General features: G+C 42.2%; 2 protein-coding genes across 3 annotated transcripts in view; one reads left to right on the top strand and one right to left on the bottom strand.

Annotated features, from left to right (window-relative positions):
• LOC110989429 (SEC14-like protein 2) overlaps window positions 1-22,963 on the bottom strand; it is a 52,323-nt gene that overhangs the window by 2,948 nt on the left and 26,412 nt on the right. The window lies entirely within an intron of this gene.
• Window positions 1-22,963, top strand: part of LOC110989426 (huntingtin-interacting protein 1-like) — a 40,384-nt gene that overhangs the window by 12,846 nt on the left and 4,575 nt on the right. Inside the window, exons 5-25 of one of the 2 annotated variants that reach the window (XM_022253801.2) lie at window positions 4,396-4,476; window positions 5,082-5,164; window positions 5,803-5,864; window positions 6,569-6,709; window positions 6,839-6,972; window positions 7,809-7,928; window positions 8,640-8,785; window positions 9,288-9,453; window positions 9,967-10,066; window positions 10,225-10,313; window positions 10,766-10,940; window positions 11,524-11,613; window positions 11,898-11,987; window positions 12,393-12,500; window positions 13,144-13,286; window positions 13,884-13,991; window positions 14,432-14,584; window positions 15,458-15,558; window positions 16,452-16,681; window positions 17,292-17,464; window positions 22,337-22,369. In XM_022253801.2, coding sequence (XP_022109493.2) covers window positions 4,396-4,476; window positions 5,082-5,164; window positions 5,803-5,864; window positions 6,569-6,709; window positions 6,839-6,972; window positions 7,809-7,928; window positions 8,640-8,785; window positions 9,288-9,453; window positions 9,967-10,066; window positions 10,225-10,313; window positions 10,766-10,940; window positions 11,524-11,613; window positions 11,898-11,987; window positions 12,393-12,500; window positions 13,144-13,286; window positions 13,884-13,991; window positions 14,432-14,584; window positions 15,458-15,558; window positions 16,452-16,681; window positions 17,292-17,464; window positions 22,337-22,354 — 2,511 coding nt within the window. In that variant the 3' untranslated portion in view covers window positions 22,355-22,369. The remainder of the gene's footprint in view (window positions 1-4,395; window positions 4,477-5,081; window positions 5,165-5,802; window positions 5,865-6,568; window positions 6,710-6,838; window positions 6,973-7,808; window positions 7,929-8,639; window positions 8,786-9,287; window positions 9,454-9,966; window positions 10,067-10,224; window positions 10,314-10,765; window positions 10,941-11,523; window positions 11,614-11,897; window positions 11,988-12,392; window positions 12,501-13,143; window positions 13,287-13,883; window positions 13,992-14,431; window positions 14,585-15,457; window positions 15,559-16,451; window positions 16,682-17,291; window positions 17,465-22,336; window positions 22,370-22,963) is intronic. The other variant, XM_022253800.2, reaches the window with a different exon arrangement.

The raw sequence follows: 22,963 nt of genomic DNA, 5'->3' as shown, positions 1-22,963 counted from the left end.
TTTGGGTCCCTGCTACATCTGACCTTTGTAACTTGGCATGGAAATATCACCGGAACTGAAGTCAAAATATTACTATTTGCTTGGCAGGTAATTTGCATTAATTCATCACTCCTGGAAATTAGAAAATGTGTTCTGAACTTACATGTACAAAATCATACGTCAGATGTGACAGGGACGCGAAAACAAATAGACCCCTAATTTCTGGAATGAGTCATATGTATGCACCGATGACACCCATTCTGTCCTACGAGGCGCTGCGGTAAGCATGGTGATGTGCCACCCTCATATCTGTGGGCCAGTGATGACCCAGTCCCAGTGGCAGCCGCCTGGAAATGAAGTCAAGCCAACCAGTTTTGTTGAACCAGAAAGCTGAAAGTTTCAACAATTCAGGCAGAACGTGCCAAGCAAACCTCATTTCATTTTCCAGGACCAAAAGTTGAACTCGGATTGTGCAATCAGCATCCTCCCGTGGAGCAGTTCACAAATTGAAGATAAATTATTCTGTTGGGAATTACTCCGTGGGAATGTGTCCTTCTTTCCTTTCCGTCTTTGGTCACAGTTTACTGTCACAAACAGCAACAGCGATGACCATTGTTCAACTCCCTCTTGAAAACAAACTCAATAAATGATTTCATGATCTTGGCAAAGTGCCAAGTTTGTCTTGCGACACCCTTATCAGGAAGGAATATATGTAACAACCTACTTCTCGTTTTAAATATGTAAGCATTTCGGTGATAAATTGGACACATGTACTAAGGTCAGATGGTAGCATCAGTTACAAGTATTCTTTGACAAAGGTTTAATCGGTAAATGACGTGTCCAGAAATATTAACTCCATTGAAAAGTGCAGATATGATTGAATTTTTGTCACACTGTGATGGAGATTGATACAGTACACATGAGGGTGAATGAAACATTGACAGGGCGTCAGGCTCCCAGTTTAATATTCCACTCAAATATGCTAGAGGTGAGGGTTCAAAGGTCGTGCTCAACTAGAGATCCGGTCTGGACTGCGGTGATGCGGTGACTCATCTGCAAAAACGGAATAGATGTGTGTCGGTCTATCAGACTTGCATCAGTCCCTCAGTGGGCTTGTTTCAATAGATCAATGATTTATCATGATGTGTATGTTTTAGCGCATCGATTACTCCGAGCAATGCCAAACAAAAACTTAACCATTTCTTACACAATGTCGAAAAAAACTAGGGCAAAAGCCGTTTTAGGTGCCAGTATGTTTTTGCTAATATAAAAAAAGTACAGTATTGAGGTCGGATGATAGTTACATCCAATACTCTAAACTGCAGCTAGCACTGTATAATTCACCGGCCGAGTGATTAAAGGATGTTTGAATTCACAAAGCAGGTGGTTGTAGTAAACACAAAGACATTGTACATTGTAATATCATTCCTGGGGTTGCACCTGTGCACTGGTCATTCCAGTAATCAGGGGTCCAAAAGTGTCACTTTTTATGCCCCTGTTACATCTGGCCTTTGTTAGTTGACATGGGAATATCAACGGAATTGATTTCAAGTTATTACCATTTGTTTTGCAGGTAATTTGCATTAATTCATCACTCTTGGAAATTAGAAAATGTGTTCTGAACTTACAAAATCATATGTCAGATGTGACAGGGACACGGAAAAATTGGACCCCTAATTTCTGGAATGATTCGCAAGTAATTTGGATCCAGGTACATGTACTACAATGTATGTACTTATGGCTCAACCGCCCCTTCAGTTTATTTCCACAACCGATTTGGTCATTTGGGCTAGCCTGGTATAAGTTCACATACATGTACATGTAGTTGAGCAGGTGTATATGTACATCTGATCATAAGCTAGGAACATACATGTACACATGCAAATGCTGTACATCATGCACTGTACATGTGTTGTATGTATGTTGTAAATATAAGTCATAAATATATACAGGGGACCGGTACGTGAAATGTACATGTACAAGTTGTCATGTGCCAAGATAAAGGATGTTAGCAGATAATCAATTTTTAAAGTTTTGGGGTTCCCATTTGTAAATACAAATCACACAAGTCTGAATTTTAGAGAGACGAAGGTTTGTTGATGATAGAAATAAGATCTAACATTTCATGGACTGTAATTTACATTTTATGCTAACGACCTTTTGCCAGGAACTCCTTATGCCTAAAATGTGCACTAAAGCAGCATGTAACAATCCTAACGACCTTTTGCTTGGAATAGTCTTTGACTGCGTCTACATGTACACTTCAGTGGGACGCAAGCGCATGTTTTGCTACATTAGTATTACTTGGTTACTTATTCCAGGCAAAAGTAATGAAAACCCACCTGTCGCTCTTTTCATTCTGGTGATCACGTCAGAATGACGTCGCCCCTTGAGTCAACAGGTACATTAAAAAAACATACCAAATGAAAGATACAGTATTTCAGTGCTCTATCAATTTCCCAAACAACCTAAATTTGACCTTTTGACCTATTTGTCACCCTAATGACGGTTTGTCGGGCACCTGATGGACTGGATCTCAGTTATTGAAGTGAGCACGTGACGGAAGAGGTAATGATACAGGGGACATGTACTAGGTACATGTTTGTTTACTGACATCTTGCTAACTTTTAAAGTTGTCAAAAATGCAGTGCAATTACTGTAGGTGTGACTGAATTTTAGAATTTTCATATAAAAATGTCTTTTATTCATCTGCACTTTAATTTGACCTGTCCAAGATTGTGAAAAGCATGTAGAGATTAACTCTACCTGGTAATCAGAAAGTCACACACTGACCATTCCAAACCTCTTAAATCAACATTAAAACCAAAACTAAACATGCATTATTTTCTTTTACTTTTGTCATGTCAAAAAAAAAAAAAAGTCTGAACAATATCTAGTTTTGGAAATAGCTGTCATATTTCTACTTTGAAAAGTAGTTTCCAAGTGTACTTGTGGGCCTCGCATACATGTACGTACATGTACTTTTTAGCCAAAGCTGTCCAAATATTTCAGTGTGGGGGTCCAACTTGTTCACAGTGGGGTTTCCCTGAAAGCCAGCGGACCAGAGTGCTGCGTTTCTTTTGTCGGCAACCAATTGGCTATATTTAGAACTTCCCACGGGTAGTTCGAGGTTGCCCTCTTTTGACAAATCTTGGTCAAGGCTCACAGAGTTAAAGTTCCTGTTTATGACCTTGTTTGCATTCATTCAAGTCCAGTTGACGATGTTGGATATTTCTAGAGTGATTCATGCTCTGCTGGTCGTCAAGACGTGAGGGTTTTGCTTTACAAATATTTGCCACGCATGTATATGGTCACTTGTTATTTGCAGATATTGTCTGTAATTTATGATAATGTTGTTTGTAATTTTCTGATGGAGTTCATGAAGGGTCTGTTTTCTTGAAACCGTATAAACAAGAATTACTGAGCAAGATTTTCGAAAGATCAGTTTTGTCACTCTCATAATTGTCACTCTCAACACTTTTTGCAAGTACAATTACTATTCCCCTTTCCAATAGACACCTGTTTGTGTGAAGTTACCACCTGTAGACACCTGTCCATGTAAAGTTTGAGTCTAGTACCCTTTTCAAGTCTCCCCAAAACCGGTTGATTTTGAAGGCCCATCAAGGATAAGAGGTGGACATTGCATTGTTTTTTATGAAGATCCAGGACTTGCCTCTGCACCATGACTTCTATCATTTTAACCAAAAAGAATTGGTTATTGAAGAGTTTCCAGTCTTCCATTCTACTATTGAGCGTAAGAAAACTCTGTCATGTCCATGAAAGGTGCACTTTATAAGTCTTTAAAATGTCAGGCTTATCCCAACAAGTGGGGGAGCTGTTGCTATGATGTTCACTTTGGGGGATATCTGTTCAAGTTATGGATGCAGAATTTCATACTAGGTTTTGTCATTCTACGTGTAGTTTCACGCTGAATTCTCAGTTTGGTCCAGTCCAAAGCTAACTTGATATCACCAACTTGAAAAGACTTTGCTCACTGGCCCAATGTTGTAAACCAAGACAACAACAAACCACCAAAGTAAACAAAATGTTGGACATTCAACAACAACAACAACAACAAAAATTGGGCAGCCATAACTCTCACACTGAGGTTATTTCTGCCTGGGATAACACTCTAGCTCATTAATAAGCAAATTCGCATCAGCATAAAAATTAGAAAGGTACCAAAATGCCCCTAACATGCACAACAAAACTTGGAAAGCGAGTTAAATACCGTAGGACGCAGAGGAGTATTCACAAGAATTATTGCTTTGGCCTCTTAAAACTTCTGAATGTCATATAGCATACCTTTTACATGATCAGTGACCTACTACAGAGCTGCTTCTCTGAATTGTGCTTCATGTTTGTTTCTGTTCAATTTTGCTCTAATTCTTCTGACATTTTGTCTGCACATTCCAGAGTCACCACCCAGATGGCTACGGACGATTGGTGGGGAAATATTGTCAACTGCTCACCAATCGACTGGAGTTTCACAAAAAGGTAGCGGTGAACAGACAGTTTCCCCAGAACTCCTATCTGGGAAATTTGAAGTGACATTCACATATACGTACAAACTGAGTCCATTTTGTATCATCGTAAGGAAGTACCAGTATGGATCCCTTCTCCTCTCCAGTGAATTTTGGATTCTTGATCTGTTTTTATAAGATTTTGATCAGAGATAACTTTACGTGTATTAATACATGTACCAGTTTTGTGAGTTGAAATACCAGTGATGTAAATTTTCTAGCCCAATTTGATTTGATCTCTCCTATTGTGTCTGGACCATTCCTTTTTATTTCTTTTTTTCCCAAATAACTTCTGTATTTCTCTTTCCTCGGTTCACATTCACGAGACAAAAAATCGCCAAAATTAATAAGTCGCATTTTCCTCACTCTTGAAAGAGTCTAGAATATTGGTCCCATTTAGAACTAAATATTTGACTTTCACAGTTTACAATTGATAGATATTTTTCCCTAATATGATATTTCCTAACCTCTTTTTTAATTAAATGGTCTGGACCAATACTTTATGTTTTGCACAAGTTCTCCAGTTCCTTTTATACTGTTCAAATCTTGACATTGTTTTCTGCTTCTTCTTTTTTTCAGCACCCTCTGTTCCCCGGCGACCTGAAACTAGCCTCTCCAGAGGCAGACTTGGAAAAAATGGCACAGAATGACATCAACGCATTGTAAGCCATACACCAATCTTAAACAAATAAAACAAACCCCTTTCAAGAATTGAACGCTCTGGGTGTGAATTCTCCGGTGTAGCCCCTCGTCTTCAGTTCCCCCTCCCCTACCCCAGTTCTGCCAAACCCCACTTCAGTAAATTCACAGCCCCTGCACTCGGAGCCATGATGTTGAAAGTTTGGTCAGGTTTCAAGGAACACCCAGCTGGCTTTTTGCGTGGGGTGTGTCCCCTTCCCCCTTCCCAAGACGGCGCAAGAAAATACCCTCCGTTTTTGACATGAAATGTCAGCTGGCGGTGCGTAGAACTAACACGGTTCAAAAGAGGACCCTGGTATTTCGGTGGTGCTTTTTATTTCGTCTAACTTGCTTGCGGCAATCCAGAGATATACCCCGGTAAAAACACTAGCAATGAAAATTGAGTTCATGCCACTTTCTCGTTTGACCATGAGACCTGATGTCACCTTCGCAATTTGATTTCAGAGGAGGAGACAGCGCTGTGCACTGAAACATGCCTAGGAGTAAATCCTTTTTTCAGGGATAAAAGTATGCGTCCGTGAGGGCAAAGATCAGGGATGGTTAACAAAAGGTGTTTGGTTCAGTCACCCACAAAGCTCTTGTTTTTTCGCTCTCTCTGCAGTTTTCAGATGTCTGTTGAGATCTTTGATCACATGGATGCCCTGATAGCACTGGAGGAAGCTGGTAAGTCAAAACTTGGAAAGGCCTCTCTGTCCTTGCACAGTGGTAGTTTTGAGTGCTATCTGTAACCAAACCGTGGCTGGCCATTGGTACGAAAGAGAAAGAGTTATTCACTATTTATTGAAGAAAATTGCACTGAATACACCAGCTGATAGATACTATAAAAATCAGCTGAAGAAGCCTGAACGTAAGGTGAACAGTGCGAATTTTGAGGCTAAATCTGCCACCTAGGGTGAATTTTTCTACAAACGTTTGTCACCCATATAAACGGTGAGCAATGTGCGTAGTGTCTGTCATCGAAAGCCTCCACAATGCATATTACAACCAGTCATGCTCACCAGAGCACATCAGTTCTCCGAATAGCCTGGACGTCCTAGTTTAACATGCACCAGTTGTCGGGAATCTGCAGATTGGAATGCCATTAATTGAGTTCGCAGCGCTGCTAATGGCGCTAGAGTCTTTAGGCACCTGATTCCATGCCCATGGCACGTATCGTGTTTCATTCCCTCTGCCTAAATGCTGTTAAATAAAGACACTGACATATAAGAAGACTGCCGGTGTAGAATTGGACAGGTCATTCATTTCGGTGGTGTACTCGTATTTCAGAAACCCTAGTTTCGAACATGTCATGAGCCCAAAAAAAAAAAACTGTGTAAAAAATTTTGTTTGAAGAATCCAATTGCAGAGACTTTAGATCTCTTTCCCAGTTTTCAGTACCTTCAACTTGGCCCGGAGCTTGTCGGTTGCCCCCAATGGTCAGTGTCGTCTGGCTCCACTCATCCAAGTCATCTTAGACTCAGGACTCTTGTATGACTACAGCGTCCGACTACTCTTCAAACTCCATGCATGTAAGTCCTTCATACCGACCCTTCCCATCTGCTTCAAAATCCAGCACAGAGTTCTGGAGGATTTGAAGGTGGATTTGACCAGTTGAGAAATCCAAATTGCAGTGTACGAGTTTCCATTTCTCTCTCCAGGTCTGCCCGCCGACACGCTGGAGGGTCACAGGACTCGATTCTTGAAGCAGTTCCGAACTCTCAAGACTTTCTTTCAGACCTCCAGCAACCTCATCTACTTCCGCAACCTCATCCAAGTGCCCAGCCTCCCTGACGTGAGCGATTTCTCCATTTTCTGTGGAATCTTCCACATGTGAACTTGTAGAAACCCATCAAAATGAGATTGAAGGCCATACTTTTCAGTATGTGTTAGTTTGCATGAGGAGCTCTGTGGTTTGATTTATCGCTGAGTTTGGCATCCAGACAAAAATGGACTTTGTGCGGTTGAAAAATGTTGAGCATTTCTGTTCATTTCACATTGTGGAAGATTCTTCTTGAAGTCTGTTCAAAGTTTTCCTTCCATAGTGGTTCTGGTAACTTCCCTCTCATTCCATCCAAGTTACAATTTCTGTGCATATTAATCAGCTACCCATTGTATCATATCCTTCCAGCCTTCAATTTGGTCACCCATTTTTTGGTCCAGTTTTTGCAGTTTTGTAGTTTAATCCTAACTTTCCAACGTATTTTAGCTGGACACCCTGCCAGACGCATCAAACTGCATCATTTGTCAAAGTGGGTAGCCTGCCCAGTGTAACAAGATCCAACAGGTCAACTCTCTTCAAGGCCAAACAGCCTGGGAGTCTGTGGTTGCCAGTCACCGCAAGATCCAACAGGTCAACTCTCCCCAAGGCCTAACGGCCTGGGAGTCTGTGGTTGCCAGTCACCGCAAGATCCAACAGTGGCATTGTACAATGAGACTAGCTCTCATTGTCTCCACATGACCACTTTGCTCGGCTGCTGTTGATTGCCAAGTGCATCAAAGGGCATCCATCTTTTTCATCTGATGCACTGTGCTACATCTGGCAGGGTTAGGGTTAATCATCTTGTCTCACACTTTTGCACTCCTCTTAGCAATTTATCTTGTCCTTTTTCAAATATTTCCCTTCCGCAGGAACCACCAAATTTCTTCTTGGCAGCCAAGCAGAGCGACACGTACATCGATCCCGCGATCATCCTACAGACCATGGAATCATCAACAGACGGTTCCATCAAAGACAGCCCTCCACCGAGCGTCAGTGTCTTCTTTGGATATTCCCTACTCCTCAAATTAGTCGCACCCCATGTTTGCCTCTCTCCACCCAGGCTGAGCATAGACTGGCATCCTGTCCAAGGAGGAACAGACATATTCTCAGTCGTGTCATGCCGAGGAAACCGGAGATAGACACTGACTTGATGAGCCAAAAGGATCGCAACAGACTTGCTTTTTTTGCCATTTCAGAAAAAAAGTCTAAAAAATTTAAAGAAGCCTCAAAGCCTTTTAGAAAGCTTCTGCTGGGATCAAAATGTCACGTGCCCTCACTTTACAGATTTGTACATTTCAAGTCGCTGTAGTCATCAAGTTGTTGCATTTTAAGGTTTGAAAAAACGGCGAATGGTTGTTATGGCTTCTGATTAGCACCCCCAAAAAAATTGTTGCGTAGGTCACTCTGAAAAATTAATCATAGTTTACTTAGTTGGACAATTTAGCTAAAAGTCCCCCCCCCAAAAAGACAGTGGTCACGAAAATCACGCTACTATTGATAATTGAAAGGTGTCGCTGTTGGCAATTTGTATCACTTTCTCAACGTGTAAGCCAATACGTAGCTCTTGGGAATTTTGGTTTTTTGAGGAGAGAGCGAGAATGTCAGTCCTGTCCCCTCAAACCACTTGCACAGATGTAATGCATGTTCAGATTCTGATCAAACCACATGTTTTTATTTAACCCAAACTTCTCATTTTGCAGGTTTTCTCAGAGCCGATATTTGAGGATTTCCCCCCGCGACAAGAGGAGCCCTTGTCAAGCACGGCCATGCTCCTGGACTTCTCCTCACCACAGCAGAACGGACAGACATCATCGCCCCAGCCCCCGACACCCCAGAGAGATGAGAGGTAAGATTCAAATGCGCTTACCTAACCATTTCCTTGCTTACCATCAAATCGTGCTTACAGTTGCCTTTTTTGTGCTAACTACGCTTTAAATTATTAAGTACATGGCAGTAGTAGTAATAACTACGCAGATGCGTACCTTGGCCAGTTTTAAACTATTGAGTACGTAAATTTGATAAGCAGATCACTGTTTTGCTTAGTAAAATTGGGTTACCAACCAAAATGTCTAACGTTGCAATATGTGCTGGTCACTGGTTCCCAGCCAGTTTTTTGCCAAGTAAGTAATATTGTTGAGCAGTGTTTATGCAAAACGGTTCTTTGGTAAAGGCCCCCAAAGAATTAAAGTAAGTACAGAACTTTATTTCAAGCAAAGTTGGTTAGTGTTTCATAACTGTTGGTACTGCAATCTGTTTTTGACAGGGCTGCACAATTGGTTCAGCGAAATTGCCGTCTCTGTGGGAGTCAATGGTCCTCATTCTTTGATTTGTCTCTTTCTTTTTGGCAGGGATTTTCTGATTGAGCAGTTGCAGCAAGAAATCGAGGAGCTGAAGTTTGAGCTGGACCGAATCCAGCGCGAGGATCAACGGATCATCAACGATCTCAAGAAACGGATACTGCATCTTGAAGAGGAACTTCACGAGCACCGACGGCTCATCGAGAACAGTTATCAGGTGTGGTCAACAAAAATGTTCTTCTGTGTATCAACCCTAAAGGGGGGGAGCATTGGACGCTGTACATTTTTTTTATCTGTGAGTTTTATTGCAGTTACTAAGAGCATTCAGGAGATTTTAGCTGATGTGTTGCAGTCAGTGGGGTTTCCATTATCACGAAATGGCTACTTCTCCAAGACAGGTTGGCTAAAATGTGAACTTTCCTTCCTGATGTGCTCAATGCACTGGCTGTCATTCGCAGGAAGCGTGAACTGCAAATGTAAAAATGTTTTGTCAAGATGGGTTGCAACCTCGCAGGTATGTTCGTAGTGGATGCTGTCACCGGTTCATGCATGCCAAGTTTCAAGATTAAATGTGGGGTGAGCCAAGATCACAGGGTATGAATCCTGCCCCAAACAGTCAGAAGGTTCCCTTCCTCTCCCATGAAGTTTCCCTTTAGGGTGTAAAATGAAGAGAGTTGATACCGCTCCAGGTTGAAATTTCATTTGTTGACCTTTCTTCTGTGCCCGTTAGGAGAACGAGGACTTGCAGACCAAGCTAAAGGAGGAATCGGTGAAAGCAGAAAATCTTGTCGCCTCGGCAGCTTTGACGGATCAACTTGAAGAAGCAGAAAGTATGATATGTCTTTCCAGTTCCTATTTCTAATTGTTCTATCATTTTTTAACAAAAGTTCTTTAGAACTTGTGTTTTACAAAACTGTTCTTTAGAAATGGGCAACAATTAATTCTTTGATTCAAGTAATCTTTGGAATCCTTGCTTTTGTTTTGTTAGAGAGAGCCAGAGTGAATGAAGATAAATTCAGGAAGATGAAAGATGTGTACGGCAAACTCAGAGAAGAGCATGTTACGTTACTTAGATCGGTGAGTAGAGATCCTTCCTAGAGATCTTTCCTTTACCAAAGTGGGTCTTGATTTTTTTATTTTCTGGCGGTAATGACCGAAAATCCCTTGAGCGTAAATTTCCTTCTCTGTAGTCTGATAAATACTGTTAGAGATTTCATTGAAGGCTTGTGTGAGAAATGGCTCGGAGAAGGGAGTACAGAAGCCCATGTGTTAGAGCTGGGCCGACAAACCTAGTTCACATGGTTTACAGGGAGGATTCCGAACCATGGTGCTTGTGTTGGGTAGCTGCATGGCACAGTTCGTGGTGTGCACATAGAACCTCTGCTCCAGCCGACAGCATTGAGCCGTATGTTTCTAAAAGGAGCTTAGATATGCTGAAAAATTTTTGTAGGCCTGATGAGCAGGGGTAATTTCTTTACATTTGATATATATTTCTTGATATTTGAATTTCATGTTTTGAAATTTTACAGAATGCAGATGTCACTAAACAGCTCAACACTGTGATGAAGACGACGGAGGAGTCACAGCTAGCCAAGCTGAACGCCGAGAAGTTCGTCGAGCAGTTGCAACAATCCGTGGAAGAGAAGTCGGCAGCAGAAGACAGACTCAAGGGCAAAATGGCCGCCAAGCAAAAGTTGATACTGGGTAAGTGACAGGAAGCGTCTGCTGCAAGTCTTCTAATCTAACTTACACACCGAGTGAGAAGAATCAGGGAACGTTAGTGGTAATAAGCATCGTGTGACATTTTTAGCTGGTAACCTGTTTTTTTGCTTTTTGCTTTGTGTGAAGTTGTGTAAACCAGCTCCAGAAAAGTTAACATTTGTGCTCAGAGCAATTCAGTCCAGAACTATGGTTGTTGATAGTTCGAGCAATTATTGGTAAACACACTAGCCTGTGATGGTTGGACCAATTTTGTCGCTAATTTAGGTACCAGTCTACCGAGCAGTGTACATGCCTGGTAACCAGTAACTGTGTGTGTTACAGAGCATATTGCATGGAGCCAGGACAGCGTGACAGAAGATCAGCTAAAATTCGTCAGTAGGTTTATCAGAGTTACGGATGAAAGGGCTTGAACTTTTTCCTGAAAATTTCTAACCCTAAAGTCAGTTTCTGCTGCCATAAAATTGATTCAAAGTACACAGGTTTCGTAATCCTCTACTTGTAATGTTGTAAATTGCCCTCATTATGTAAACACCTGTTACATAATGCTAATTGATTGGTTTTTCAGTGGGGGCTATTGAGGAAGCTGAGCAGATGATCAGACAAGTGTTGACACAGATAGATGATCCAGCATACTCCACAGCTACATGTACGGCAGGTAAGATGATTTTTCAGCAACAGATTATTATATTGTGTAATTGAATGGCATCATCATGCATGTGGTGACAAAATATGAATGAGTTTGCAGTTATAGAGGAGGATGGAGGTGCTTTGCATAACATTGGCTACCCCTGATTGGCAGACATTTCTGGATCCCCCTTGACTCCTTTGAGAATAATGCACAGTCTCGTCAAGCCACCTTATGATCTTGTACCAACCCCTTCTTGGAATGGAATAGTTTGTGTCTGTTGCCAACCACGATTTGACTCGTTCTCTGCTCAGAATATTTGCTGACACGGTCAGATAACGTGGACCAGTCTCTGAATAAGCTTCAGAAGAACTTCCAAGGGTACATACAGAACAAAGACAGTGGTAAGTGTAGGCCTCCCATGCATTCTTGTCACACTCTTATATGATGATAAAGAGATGGACAACCGATGACCTTCATGTGTAGGGCTTGCTGAAGATAGTACAAATGTGGCAGATCTGTTGGTATTGACTGACGAGAAGGGGCCGTTGAACTGTGAATTCGTAATCTCCAAATGGATCTCCTTTCTTAGCAGTGCTGGAGCCCCGAAGTAGTCTAGTTTGGATCTCTAAATTGGAAAGCCTCCGGTCAATACAGACAATACCCCAGATTTGTGCCCTTCACTGGCATGATGTGAACTTGTCGAACAGGACTTTGGACCAGACTTTAGACTGAAGTCTAACTGGAAATCTGACCACAGGGCATGCAGAGATTGATTCAGACCCTTCGGTTACTTTTGTCTTGCCCAGAATTGAATCTGTTAATTCGTCACATCTCATCTTTCTCCTACACCCTGGGAGAGTACATATTGCAAGGCAAAGCGACATCCAACATGGCTCCGCTCAATTTCAGCGAAGGTAACTTTCCACTTTCTTTTGGTTTCTTTTGATTCTCTTTTGTGTAAGTCTCTTCTTTTTCTTCGTTATTTGAGATTCACTGTCTTCGTTTTCTTCTTTTATTTTGCCGCTAACCGTACTAGAATTACTTTGCCGTGGTTGCTTGTCATATGTATAGTAGTAGTTGTAATTACTATTAAGCATTTCTGGTAATGACACCAAGAATTCCTCAAAAGCACCCCAGGCACTGCAGCTTGCAAGCCTGGAGAAACCTGTTGAGAGGATACAATGAGAAGCAGTTACAGGTTTAAGAGGTGGGAGGAAAACCCCAGAGGAAGATTCTGGGTAAAACCCACGGAATCTGGTAGGGACTGAAAAACCCAATCTTCATGTGGACTGGGCCGGGATACGAACCCGAGACCACAGAGGTGGAAGGCGAGGAAAGAAACGCTATAATGTAGTTCCTCATGTAGTCTGATGTTTCAAATATCTTTGTCATTAATTTATTTACAAAGCCTGTAGCTAGTTAGCAAAATAAGCAAATAAAAAACATCAATTATAAGTAGCGCAAATTTGATAAACTTCTTCGATAAGTTTGTAAGTTTGTCATGATTCCTTCATATGACCAGCCATTTGTGTTGTCGTTTCATCATTTACTCTTTAGGGCTCTCGAGTGCCTGCAAGTCAGCCGGTGAGAGATCACTGGCTCTCCTCGAGACGTTGAAGGACGACTCACAGACTGATGGAATGAACAAAAGTAAACAAAGCTTGGAGGAGGCCTTGAAGGAGATCATAAGAATTGCCAAGGTAGGAGGCTCCAATTCTGAGCTTAATCACCACAGGTTGTTCTCAGTGTTTGGTCATTTTAAAAGTGTTTAGAACCCAAATACTCCCAGGTCATTCAAAATCCATTGCGAGGTCTGTGTAGGATTTTGTAGGATTGAGGAGAGTAGAGCCCAACAACTGTTACTTAACATGGGGCTTGATGCCCCTTGAAAGTTGAGGTACAAAGAATGCTCCATTTGTAGCCTGCACAGTGGAGGATTTTAGAGGATTGCAGAAGGTTCCTAGCAAATCCTTGATGGTGAGGGTTGAACACTTTTTACTCGAGATTCTCTCAGGAAAGGTGTTCTAGCCCTTAAACAGAACATGGCAAGAATCTGTCAGCGACCAAACACAAGAAATATTTACCTTATCATTTTTCTTCAGAGTTTCAGAAAACTTCAAAACCATTTATGTATTTGCAGACTCACAATATATATGTATCTCTTGCGTTCAAGATTTATGGGAAGGTATTTGGTATAAATGCATCGTAAAGGTTGGCAAGGATGTGTATTTTCTTCATTTGTAACTCTGAGCTGGAGTGTTGTACAATAACATGTCCAATTTCTGCCGTCCCAACAGGAATTGTTACCTCAAGAATCCGACAATCAGGAAGAATTTGGTGATCTGGTGGACCAAGAGATGCAGGCAACGACAGATGCCGTGGACAAGGCAGCAGCCAGGATTGCGGTAAGCTGTCTGTCTGTTGGTCAGTCTTTTGGTGTTTTTTGCTGTTTGTCATTCTTTGAATTTCGGTGTTTTTCTTTTGTTGCTAAAATTCTTCAAACTCTCTTGGATGCTCTACGTGTTTTCAAAACCAAAATGGCTGAAGAGGATGTTTTATTTATTTGTTTTATTTATTCCCATTCAGCGTCTGTGAATTTTTCAACTTGTGTGAAACGTCAACTTATTTTCTGGGCTTACACTCCAGTAAGTGCCAGGTGCTTCTTTTGGCCAGTGTTGTGGTCAAGTTCTCAAATGCCCTCAGGTCCTCAAAGTCCATTACAGGTTCTCACCAGCCATTACAACTCTTCACAAGTCATCAAATTCAATGTCACAAGTTATGCCCAATAAACAACGACATAAAGGATATAAAGGATGATCATATGTCTAAAATTTTATCTTTGTAGGAAATGCTGAAGAAATCTCGCCAGGCAGATACCGGGATCAAGCTGGAAGTGAACGAGAAGATTCTGGATTCTTGTAACGATCTGATGAGCAGCATTAAGATGTTGATTGAGAAGTCCAAGTCATTACAAAGAGAAATAGTAGCTGAAGGAAGGGTGAATATACAATATACCCCTCTACTGTTGCCTGTAGTCTGAAAAGAGTGCCAAGAAATAGTAGAGGGAAATAGTAGCCAAAGGGAGGGTGAGTATACATTATACCCCTCTACTATTGCCTGTAATTCAAAAAAAGTTTGCCAAGAAAGTGGAGGGGGAAATAGTATCCAAAGGAAGGGTGGGTATACAGTATACCCCTCTACTATTCTCTGGTCTCTGGAAAGAATGTCAGGAAAAAAATAGAGGGAAATAGTTGGTGAAGAAAGTTTGAGTGTGATATACCCTCTTGTATTCTCTAGTCCCCATGGAGAATTTCTTGGTTATTAAGAAACAAGAATTGCAAGTCACTGCAGAGGGAAATAGTAGTGAAGGGGAATATACAATGTATTCCCCAAAAATATTCCCCTGTGCTATTTTGTGGTCTCTAAAGAATACCTCAGTTGTTAAAATTACTAAAATGCAAGTCACCACAAGGAAAATACATGCTGAGTGAAGGAGAATATGTGATACACCTCTATGATTTTCCCTCGTCACTGTATGAAAGAGCTCCAAATATAAAAGGGCTGATTAAGAATTCCAAAAACGACAGAGGAAAAATGTAAATATGTAGTTGTTCGTTCCCAATGGCTTTGTACAGAGCGAAAGAGGGCGCTCTATTTCCTAGCAACAGTATGGGCTGATGCACTGAGCACGTGCCGTTGTTAGTGTGTGCTGTGGCTTGGGGCATTTTGTGAAGACAAGCTTGCAAAAACCGTAAGCTCGAAACTTGTTGCTCTGCTCACACTAACGCTTGTGAAATTAAAGCTTTTCAAAGTCTGAGAATCGGCAAGTTCTTTGCGTGTTTGGATTGATATCTGTGTTGTTGGCTTGCAGGGCACGGCCTCTGCTGGGGAGTTCTACAAGAGACATCACAGGTGGACAGAAGGCTTAATCTCTGCTGCCAAGCTTGTGGGTGTTGGTGCCACCCATCTGGTGTAAGTGGAATCAATGTTCATTATTCACTTTCATCCATTTATTATGGTAGGTCATGCGCTAAAATAAGAATGCTTTTTCCTGCGCATTTATTGCCACTTTGTTGGAATTACTCATGTACTACTTACTGTAATGCAGAGTTTTAGAAGACCAACTTGTTAAAATATTTCTGTGTATGCTTTGAACTTTTCAAAACAACATAGAAGCCAATTGTGGCATTGAGTTTCCTTTTTTTTGACTGGTCTTGTGACTTGTCTTATGACCAGTCTTGAGACTTGTCTTATGACTGGACTTGGGACTGGTTATGGTCTTGTGACTGGTCTCTTGACTGGTCTTGAGTCTGGTCTTGTGACAGGTTTTGAGTCTGGTCTTGTGACTGGTTTTGAAACTGGTTGTGGTCTTGTGATTGGTCTTGTGACTGGTCTCTTGACTTTTCTCTTGATTGGTCTTGAGACTGGTCTCTTGACTGGTCTTAAGACTAATCTTGTGACTGGCCTTGAGACTGGTCTTGTGACTGGCTTTGTGACTGGTCTTGAGACTGGTCATGGTCTTGTGACAGGTCTTGTGACTGACCTTCTGACTGGTCTTGAGACTGGCCGTGGTCTTGTGATTGGTCTCTTGACTGGTCTCTTTGACTGGTTGTGAGTCTGGTCTTGTAACTGGTCACTCGACTGGTCTCTTGACTGCTCTTTTGAGTGGTCGCAAATGACCTCGACAAAGAAAATAGGACTTACATTTTGGAAATAAAAATCAGAACCTCAGAGAATTCAACAGAAGTTCTTCATTTATTGTAAATGTGAAGAATTCATATTTACTGCCTCTACCATAGCCACCTGTCTGTCTATACCTTCTTTGTATCAGTCACCATCCACACATTCTTTTGTTCTGTCACCAGGGATGCTTCAGACAAGTTGATGCAAGGCAAGGGCAAGTTTGAGGAGTTGGAGGTCTGCTCCCACGAGATAGCCGCCTGCACGGCCCAGCTGGTGGCAGCCAGCAAGGTCAAGGCCAACCGGGAGAGCGAGAACCTGAAGGGACTGCAGGGAGCCTCGCGGGAGGTGGCGTCGTCGACGGCCGCTGTGGTCGCATCGGCCAAGACAGGAGCGCAGCTCATCGAAGAAGGAGGTTGGTGAATTGATCACTTCAATCATTGTTACCACTTACTAGCAATGTCTTCCACTAAATAGCTCCGAACAGTTTTTTCTATGTTTGTGTTACTTAGTCTGTTTTGAGTTTACATATTTTGCATGTCACTGAAACATTCTAAAAAAACTGTCTTTCCGGGAGTAATGTTTATGTCTTCTGTAAAATGTACTCCTGCAGTATTACCACAAATCAGAAAATTTGGGGTCTTGAAGTCATTTCTGGGTCATTCTGTAAATTTGGCGTCCAACATGTGACACATTTCTGTCCCTGTTGCACCTGACATGTATATACTTTGGCAAGTGATATATCGCTTAAACTGATTTCAAATTATTTCTATTTGTTTGGCAGGCAATTTGAAGTACTTCATTCAAAAGTGAAAAATTGGACCCCAAATTCCTAGAATGACCCGCCTATCTTTTAATGCTGCTGTCTCTGTGCTAATAAAGATTCCATGGAACCAATGACAGTTCTGATTTTCGGCTTCATATTTCCACCACATTTCCTGAAGAAACTATTTCTTTGTCAACAGTGCTTTCTAAAGCATACTTTCCGGTGAAATTCGCAAAAGCTTTTTCTTCTTTTGGTACAGACGTCAATGATTTCACCAAACTGTCGCTGACTCAGACGAAACGCTACGAGATGGATGCGCAGGTCGCCGTCTTGGAACTGGAGAGTAAACTAGAGAAGGAACGAGTCAAGCTGGCTGAATTGAGGAAACGGCACTACCAGCTGGCAGGAGCTTCAGAAGGATGGGACGATGAGGTAAGAGATTGATGATGGAGGTAGGAGGTGTCTGGATCAGAGCTGTAGAATCAAGCAAGCTGTGGCTAGATGAGTAGACATTGGAAGGTTGATGATGGAGGTAGGAGGGTGTCTAGATAAGAGCTGTAGAATCAAGCAAGCTGTGGCTAGATGAGTAGACATTGGAAGGTTGATGATGGAGGTAGGAGGGTGTCTAGATCAGAGCTGTAGAATCAAGCAAGCTGTGGCTAGATGAGTAGACATTGGAAGGTTGATGATGGAGGTAGGAGGGTGTCTAGATCAGAGCTGTAGAATCAAGCAAGCTGTGGCTAGATGAGTAGACATTGGAAGGTTGATGATGGAGGTAGGAGGGTGTCTGGATCATAGCTGTAGAATCAAGCAAGCTGTGGCTAGATGAGTAGACATTGGAAGGTTGATGATGGAGGTAGGAGGGTGTCTAGATCAGAGCTGTAGAATCAAGCAAGCTGTGGCTAGATGAGTAGACATTGGAAGGTTGATGATGGAGGTAGGAGGGTGTCTAGATCAGAGCTGTAGAATCAAACAAGCTGTGGCTAGATGAGTAGACATTGGAAGGTTGATGATGGAGGTAGGAGGGTGTCTAGATCAGAGCTGTAGAATCAAACAAGCTGTGGCTAGATGAGTAGACATTGGAAGGTTGATGATGGAGGTAGGAGGGTGTCTAGATCAGAGCTGTAGAATCAAGCAAGCTGTGGCTAGATGAGTAGACATTGGAAGGTTGATGATGGAGGTAGGAGGGTGTCTAGATCAGAGCTGTAGAATCAAACAAGCTGTGGCTAGATGAGTAGACATTGGAAGGTTGATGATGGAGGTAGGAGGTGTCTGGATCAGAGCTGTAGAATCAAGCAAGCTGTGGCTAGATGAGTAGACATTGGAAGGTTGATGATGGAGGTAGGAGGGTGTCTGGATCAGAGCTGTAGAATCAAACAAGCTGTGGCTAGATGAGTAGACATTGGAAGGTTGATGATGGAGGTAGGAGGGTGTCTAGATCAGAGCTGTAGAATCAAGCAAGCTGTGGCTAGATGAGTAGACATTGGAAGGTTGATGATGGAGGTAGGAGGGTGTCTAGATCAGAGCTGTAGAATCAAGCAAGCTGTGGCTAGATGAGTAGACATTGGAAGGTTGATGATGGAGGTAGGAGGTGTCTGGATCAGAGCTGTAGAATCAAGCAAGCTGTGGCTAGATGAGTAGACATTGGAAGGTTGATGATGGAGGTAGGAGGGTGTCTAGATAAGAGCTGTAGAATCAAGCAAGCTGTGGCTAGATGAGTAGACATTGGAAGGTTGATGATGGAGGTAGGAGGGTGTCTAGATCAGAGCTGTAGAATCAAGCAAGCTGTGGCTAGATGAGTAGACATTGGAAGGTTGATGATGGAGGTAGGAGGGTGTCTGGATAAAGAGCTGTAGAATCAAACAAGCTGTGGCTAGATGAGTAGACATTGGAAGGTTGATGATGGAGGTAGGAGGGTGTCTAGATCAGAGCTGTAGAATCAAGCAAGCTGTGGCTAGATGAGTAGACATTGGAAGGTTGATGATGGAGGTAGGAGGGTGTCTAGATCAGAGCTGTAGAATCAAACAAGCTGTGGCTAGATGAGTAGACATTGGAAGGTTGATGATGGAGGTAGGAGGTGTCTAGATCAGAGCTGTAGAATCAAGCAAGCTGTGGCTAGATGAGTAGACATTGGAAGGTTGATGATGGAGGTAGGAGGGTGTCTGGATCAGAGCTGTAGAATCAAACAAGCTGTGGCTAGATGAGTAGACATTGGAAGGTTGATGATGGAGGTAGGAGGGTGTCTAGATCAGAGCTGTAGAATCAAGCAAGCTGTGGCTAGATGAGTAGACATTGGAAGGTTGATGATGGAGGTAGGAGGGTGTCTAGATCAGAGCTGTAGAATCAAGCAAGCTGTGGCTAGATGAGTAGACATTGGAAGGTTGATGATGGAGGTAGGAGGTGTCTGGATCAGAGCTGTAGAATCAAGCAAGCTGTGGCTAGATGAGTAGACATTGGAAGGTTGATGATGGAGGTAGGAGGGTGTCTAGATCAGAGCTGTCGAATCAAACAAGCTGTGGCTAGATGAGTAGACATTGGAAGGTTGATGATGGAGGTAGGAGGGTGTCTGGATAAAGAGCTGTAGAATCAAACAAGCTGTGGCTAGATGAGTAGACATTGGAAGGTTGATGATGGAGGTAGGAGGGTGTCTAGATCAGAGCTGTCGAATCAAACAAGCTGTGGCTAGATGAGTAGACATTGGAAGGTTGATGATGGAGGTAGGAGGGTGTCTAGATCAGAGCTGTAGAATCAAACAAGCTGTGGCTAGATGAGTAGACATTGGAAGGTTGATGATGGAGGTAGGAGGGTGTCTAGATCAGAGCTGTAGAATCAAGCAAGCTGTGGCTAGATGAGTAGACATTGGAAGGTTGATGATGGAGGTAGGAGGTGTCTGGATCAGAGCTGTAGAATCAAGCAAGCTGTGGCTAGATGAGTAGACATTGGAAGGTTGATGATGGAGGTAGGAGGGTGTCTAGATCAGAGCTGTAGAATCAAGCAAGCTGTGGCTAGATGAGTAGACATTGGAAGGTTGATGATGGAGGTAGGAGGGTGTCTGGATAAAGAGCTGTAGAATCAAACAAGCTGTGGCTAGATGAGTAGACATTGGAAGGTTGATGATGGAGGTAGGAGGGTGTCTAGATCAGAGCTGTAGAATCAAGCAAGCTGTGGCTAGATGAGTAGACATTGGAAGGTTGATGATGGAGGTAGGAGGGTGTCTAGATCAGAGCTGTAGAATCAAGCAAGCTGTGGCTAGATGAGTAGACATTGGAAGGTTGATGATGGAGGTAGGAGGGTGTCTGGATCAGAGCTGTAGAATCAAACAAGCTGTGGCTAGATGAGTAGACATTGGAAGGTTGATGATGGAGGTAGGAGGTGTCTGGATCAGAGCTGTAGAATCAAGCAAGCTGTGGCTAGATGAGTAGACATTGGAAGGTTGATGATGGAGGTAGGAGGGTGTCTAGATCAGAGCTGTAGAATCAAGCAAGCTGTGGCTAGATGAGTAGACATTGGAAGGTTGATGATGGAGGTAGGAGGGTGTCTAGATTAGAGCTGTAGAATCAAACAAGCTGTGGCTAGATGAGTAGACATTGGAAGGTTGATGATGGAGGTAGGAGGGTGTCTAGATCAGAGCTGTAGAATCAAGCAAGCTGTGGCTAGATGAGTAGACATTGGAAGGTTGATGATGGAGGTAGGAGGGTGTCTAGATCAGAGCTGTAGAATCAAACAAGCTGTGGCTAGATGAGTAGACATTGGAAGGTTGATGATGGAGGTAGGAGGGTGTCTGGATCAGAGCTGTAGAATCAAGCAAGCTGTGGCTAGATGAGTAGACATTGGAAGGTTGATGATGGAGGTAGGAGGGTGTCTAGATCAGAGCTGTAGAATCAAGCAAGCTGTGGCTAGATGAGTAGACATTGGAAGGTTGATGATGGAGGTAGGAGGGTGTCTAGATCAGAGCTGTAGAATCAAGCAAGCTCTAGCTAGATGGGTTGACAGTCCTTGCCTCTGAGCAGTTTGAATTGTAGAAATAGTATGAGTGAAAGCATAGAATCCAACCAGTTGAAGTATTCACCTGAACAAATTTTAGGGTCACAGCAGCACAGCTGTGTCAAAAAGGCTTTGCAGTTCGACCACAGACGTGGCCTTTATTCTTCTGTATATACCAAGAATAGGTTGTTCATAGCTAGCCGTTTTAGTTCCTTGTCTTTGAGAGAAACCACAAAGAAAGTGTGAAGTGCCTATTCTGCTCAGGCCAAACAAGTAATGGGCCGCGCTCAAAGAAACTGGACTCTTTTATTTCGTTAACTTTACACAATGATAGGAAATACTTTACTTTTACAAAGTTGCCTGAACTGCTCCTCACCGAGTTATTTTCATCTGCAATCATTCCAATCAGCTTTTCAGTTGGTTCATGTCATCTCATTAAAAAAAAAAGCTCTGAGTTGCACGGCAATATTAGCCCGTTTCTGCAAATTCTCTGCAACTTTCAATGCCATTTGGTGCCCCCTCACCTCAGTGAGAAAGATTCCATCGCTTTTCTGGAAGAGGAACATTGCACCCATCGCTTTCTTTGACTGCATTTAATAGTGGTGTTGTTCTTGAGTCTTAGATTGCTTTTATTGGTTATTCTGCAAAAAGCATACTTTCTGGGAAATTGAATCGAAGTGTTTGGCTCCTTCTGCAAAAGGAAAATGTCTTTGATTCGCAGCGTGGTTTCTCTCTTTTGGGATGCTACACTTTCAAATTTTATATCTAGAGCCCTCTGCTTGCCTTCATTGTTTTAATACAGAAAAATTCCTGTGCTCTTGTTAGATGGGTAGTGTTTGCAAAAATGTAGCCTTTTCCTGTCCGTCATGTTTGTAACATTTGAGTTCGAGTTTAATACAAATGCATGACTGATCCTGGATTTTTCTGTTTGCATGTCATTGTTAGTCTCTAGTCTCCTTTATTGGCATGACAAGATTTCTTTTAAAAACAACCTGCAAACTAGAAATGATAGTTCTGATTGTTATTCAAGAATAAAATGGATGTGAATTTTACATTGCAACAGGAAAGTTCCTGAACCTGAATCCAATCAATCATGGATACCAATGAAATCTGACAATCATTTCAATTCTATCATAACTCTAGCAGACTGCTTAACATGTCCAGTGTTTTTGTCACTTGCATTTTCCTGTGTTTTATTCGTTTGAAAAGCTTGTGTTGTGTTGGTTACTGGATTATTGTTTCGTTGTTGACTGACGATGACTAACCATTGCTTGCTTATATCTTGCTTCTTTTTTTCTCCGGACCATGCCTGCCGCATAGAACATTGCACATAGCTAGTCCCTAACACCACAGGTAGGTACAACATATTACCAGAAAAAAAAACAAAATTGATAGATGTTTCGGATATTGCAAGTTGTGTGGTAACTCCAGAAAGTTCAAACTGAAAGTCAGCAAACTGTCTCCAATTTCTGAAAATCTACCAATGCCAAGTTGAAAATGGGCAGTGTTTCAAAGAATTTTTTCTAAGCTTCCCGGTAGGATAAGTAATCAAGGGTTTGAGAAGTGCTTTGCATTTCAGATCCAACTGCCCTTCCATTTCATGTATGTTCAAACACGAGCTACATCCACAACTTGCCTATATGTGCTTACAGAGTTCACCAGTGCTATAACCCTCAAGTCATTTTGTTCATGGGGGGAAAAATGGACTCTTGAGCCCAAATAAATAAATAAAGTAAATTTAGTTCAGGATTTATTGTTAGAATCCATTGGGAAGTGACAAAGTGGGTTTTTAGTCAGAAAATTTCATATTGTTTGGAATATCAGGGAAATCAGTGCGATGGAACGCTTGTCTCTCTTTTGTCTGTATATTTGGAGGTCTGTGTCCACATACTGTTATGAAAATATCACAAATGCATAGTTCTTCCCTAGTTAGCTCCAAAGGGAAGT

This window comes from Acanthaster planci, linkage group LG09 (genome assembly GCF_054643075.1).
Source record: "Acanthaster planci isolate LZ-2023a linkage group LG09, COTS_SCS, whole genome shotgun sequence".
NCBI classification, from domain to species: domain Eukaryota; kingdom Metazoa; phylum Echinodermata; class Asteroidea; order Valvatida; family Acanthasteridae; genus Acanthaster; species Acanthaster planci.
The sequence above is the reverse complement of the archived record's forward strand: the minus strand, read 5'-3'. Positions and strand labels throughout refer to the sequence as shown.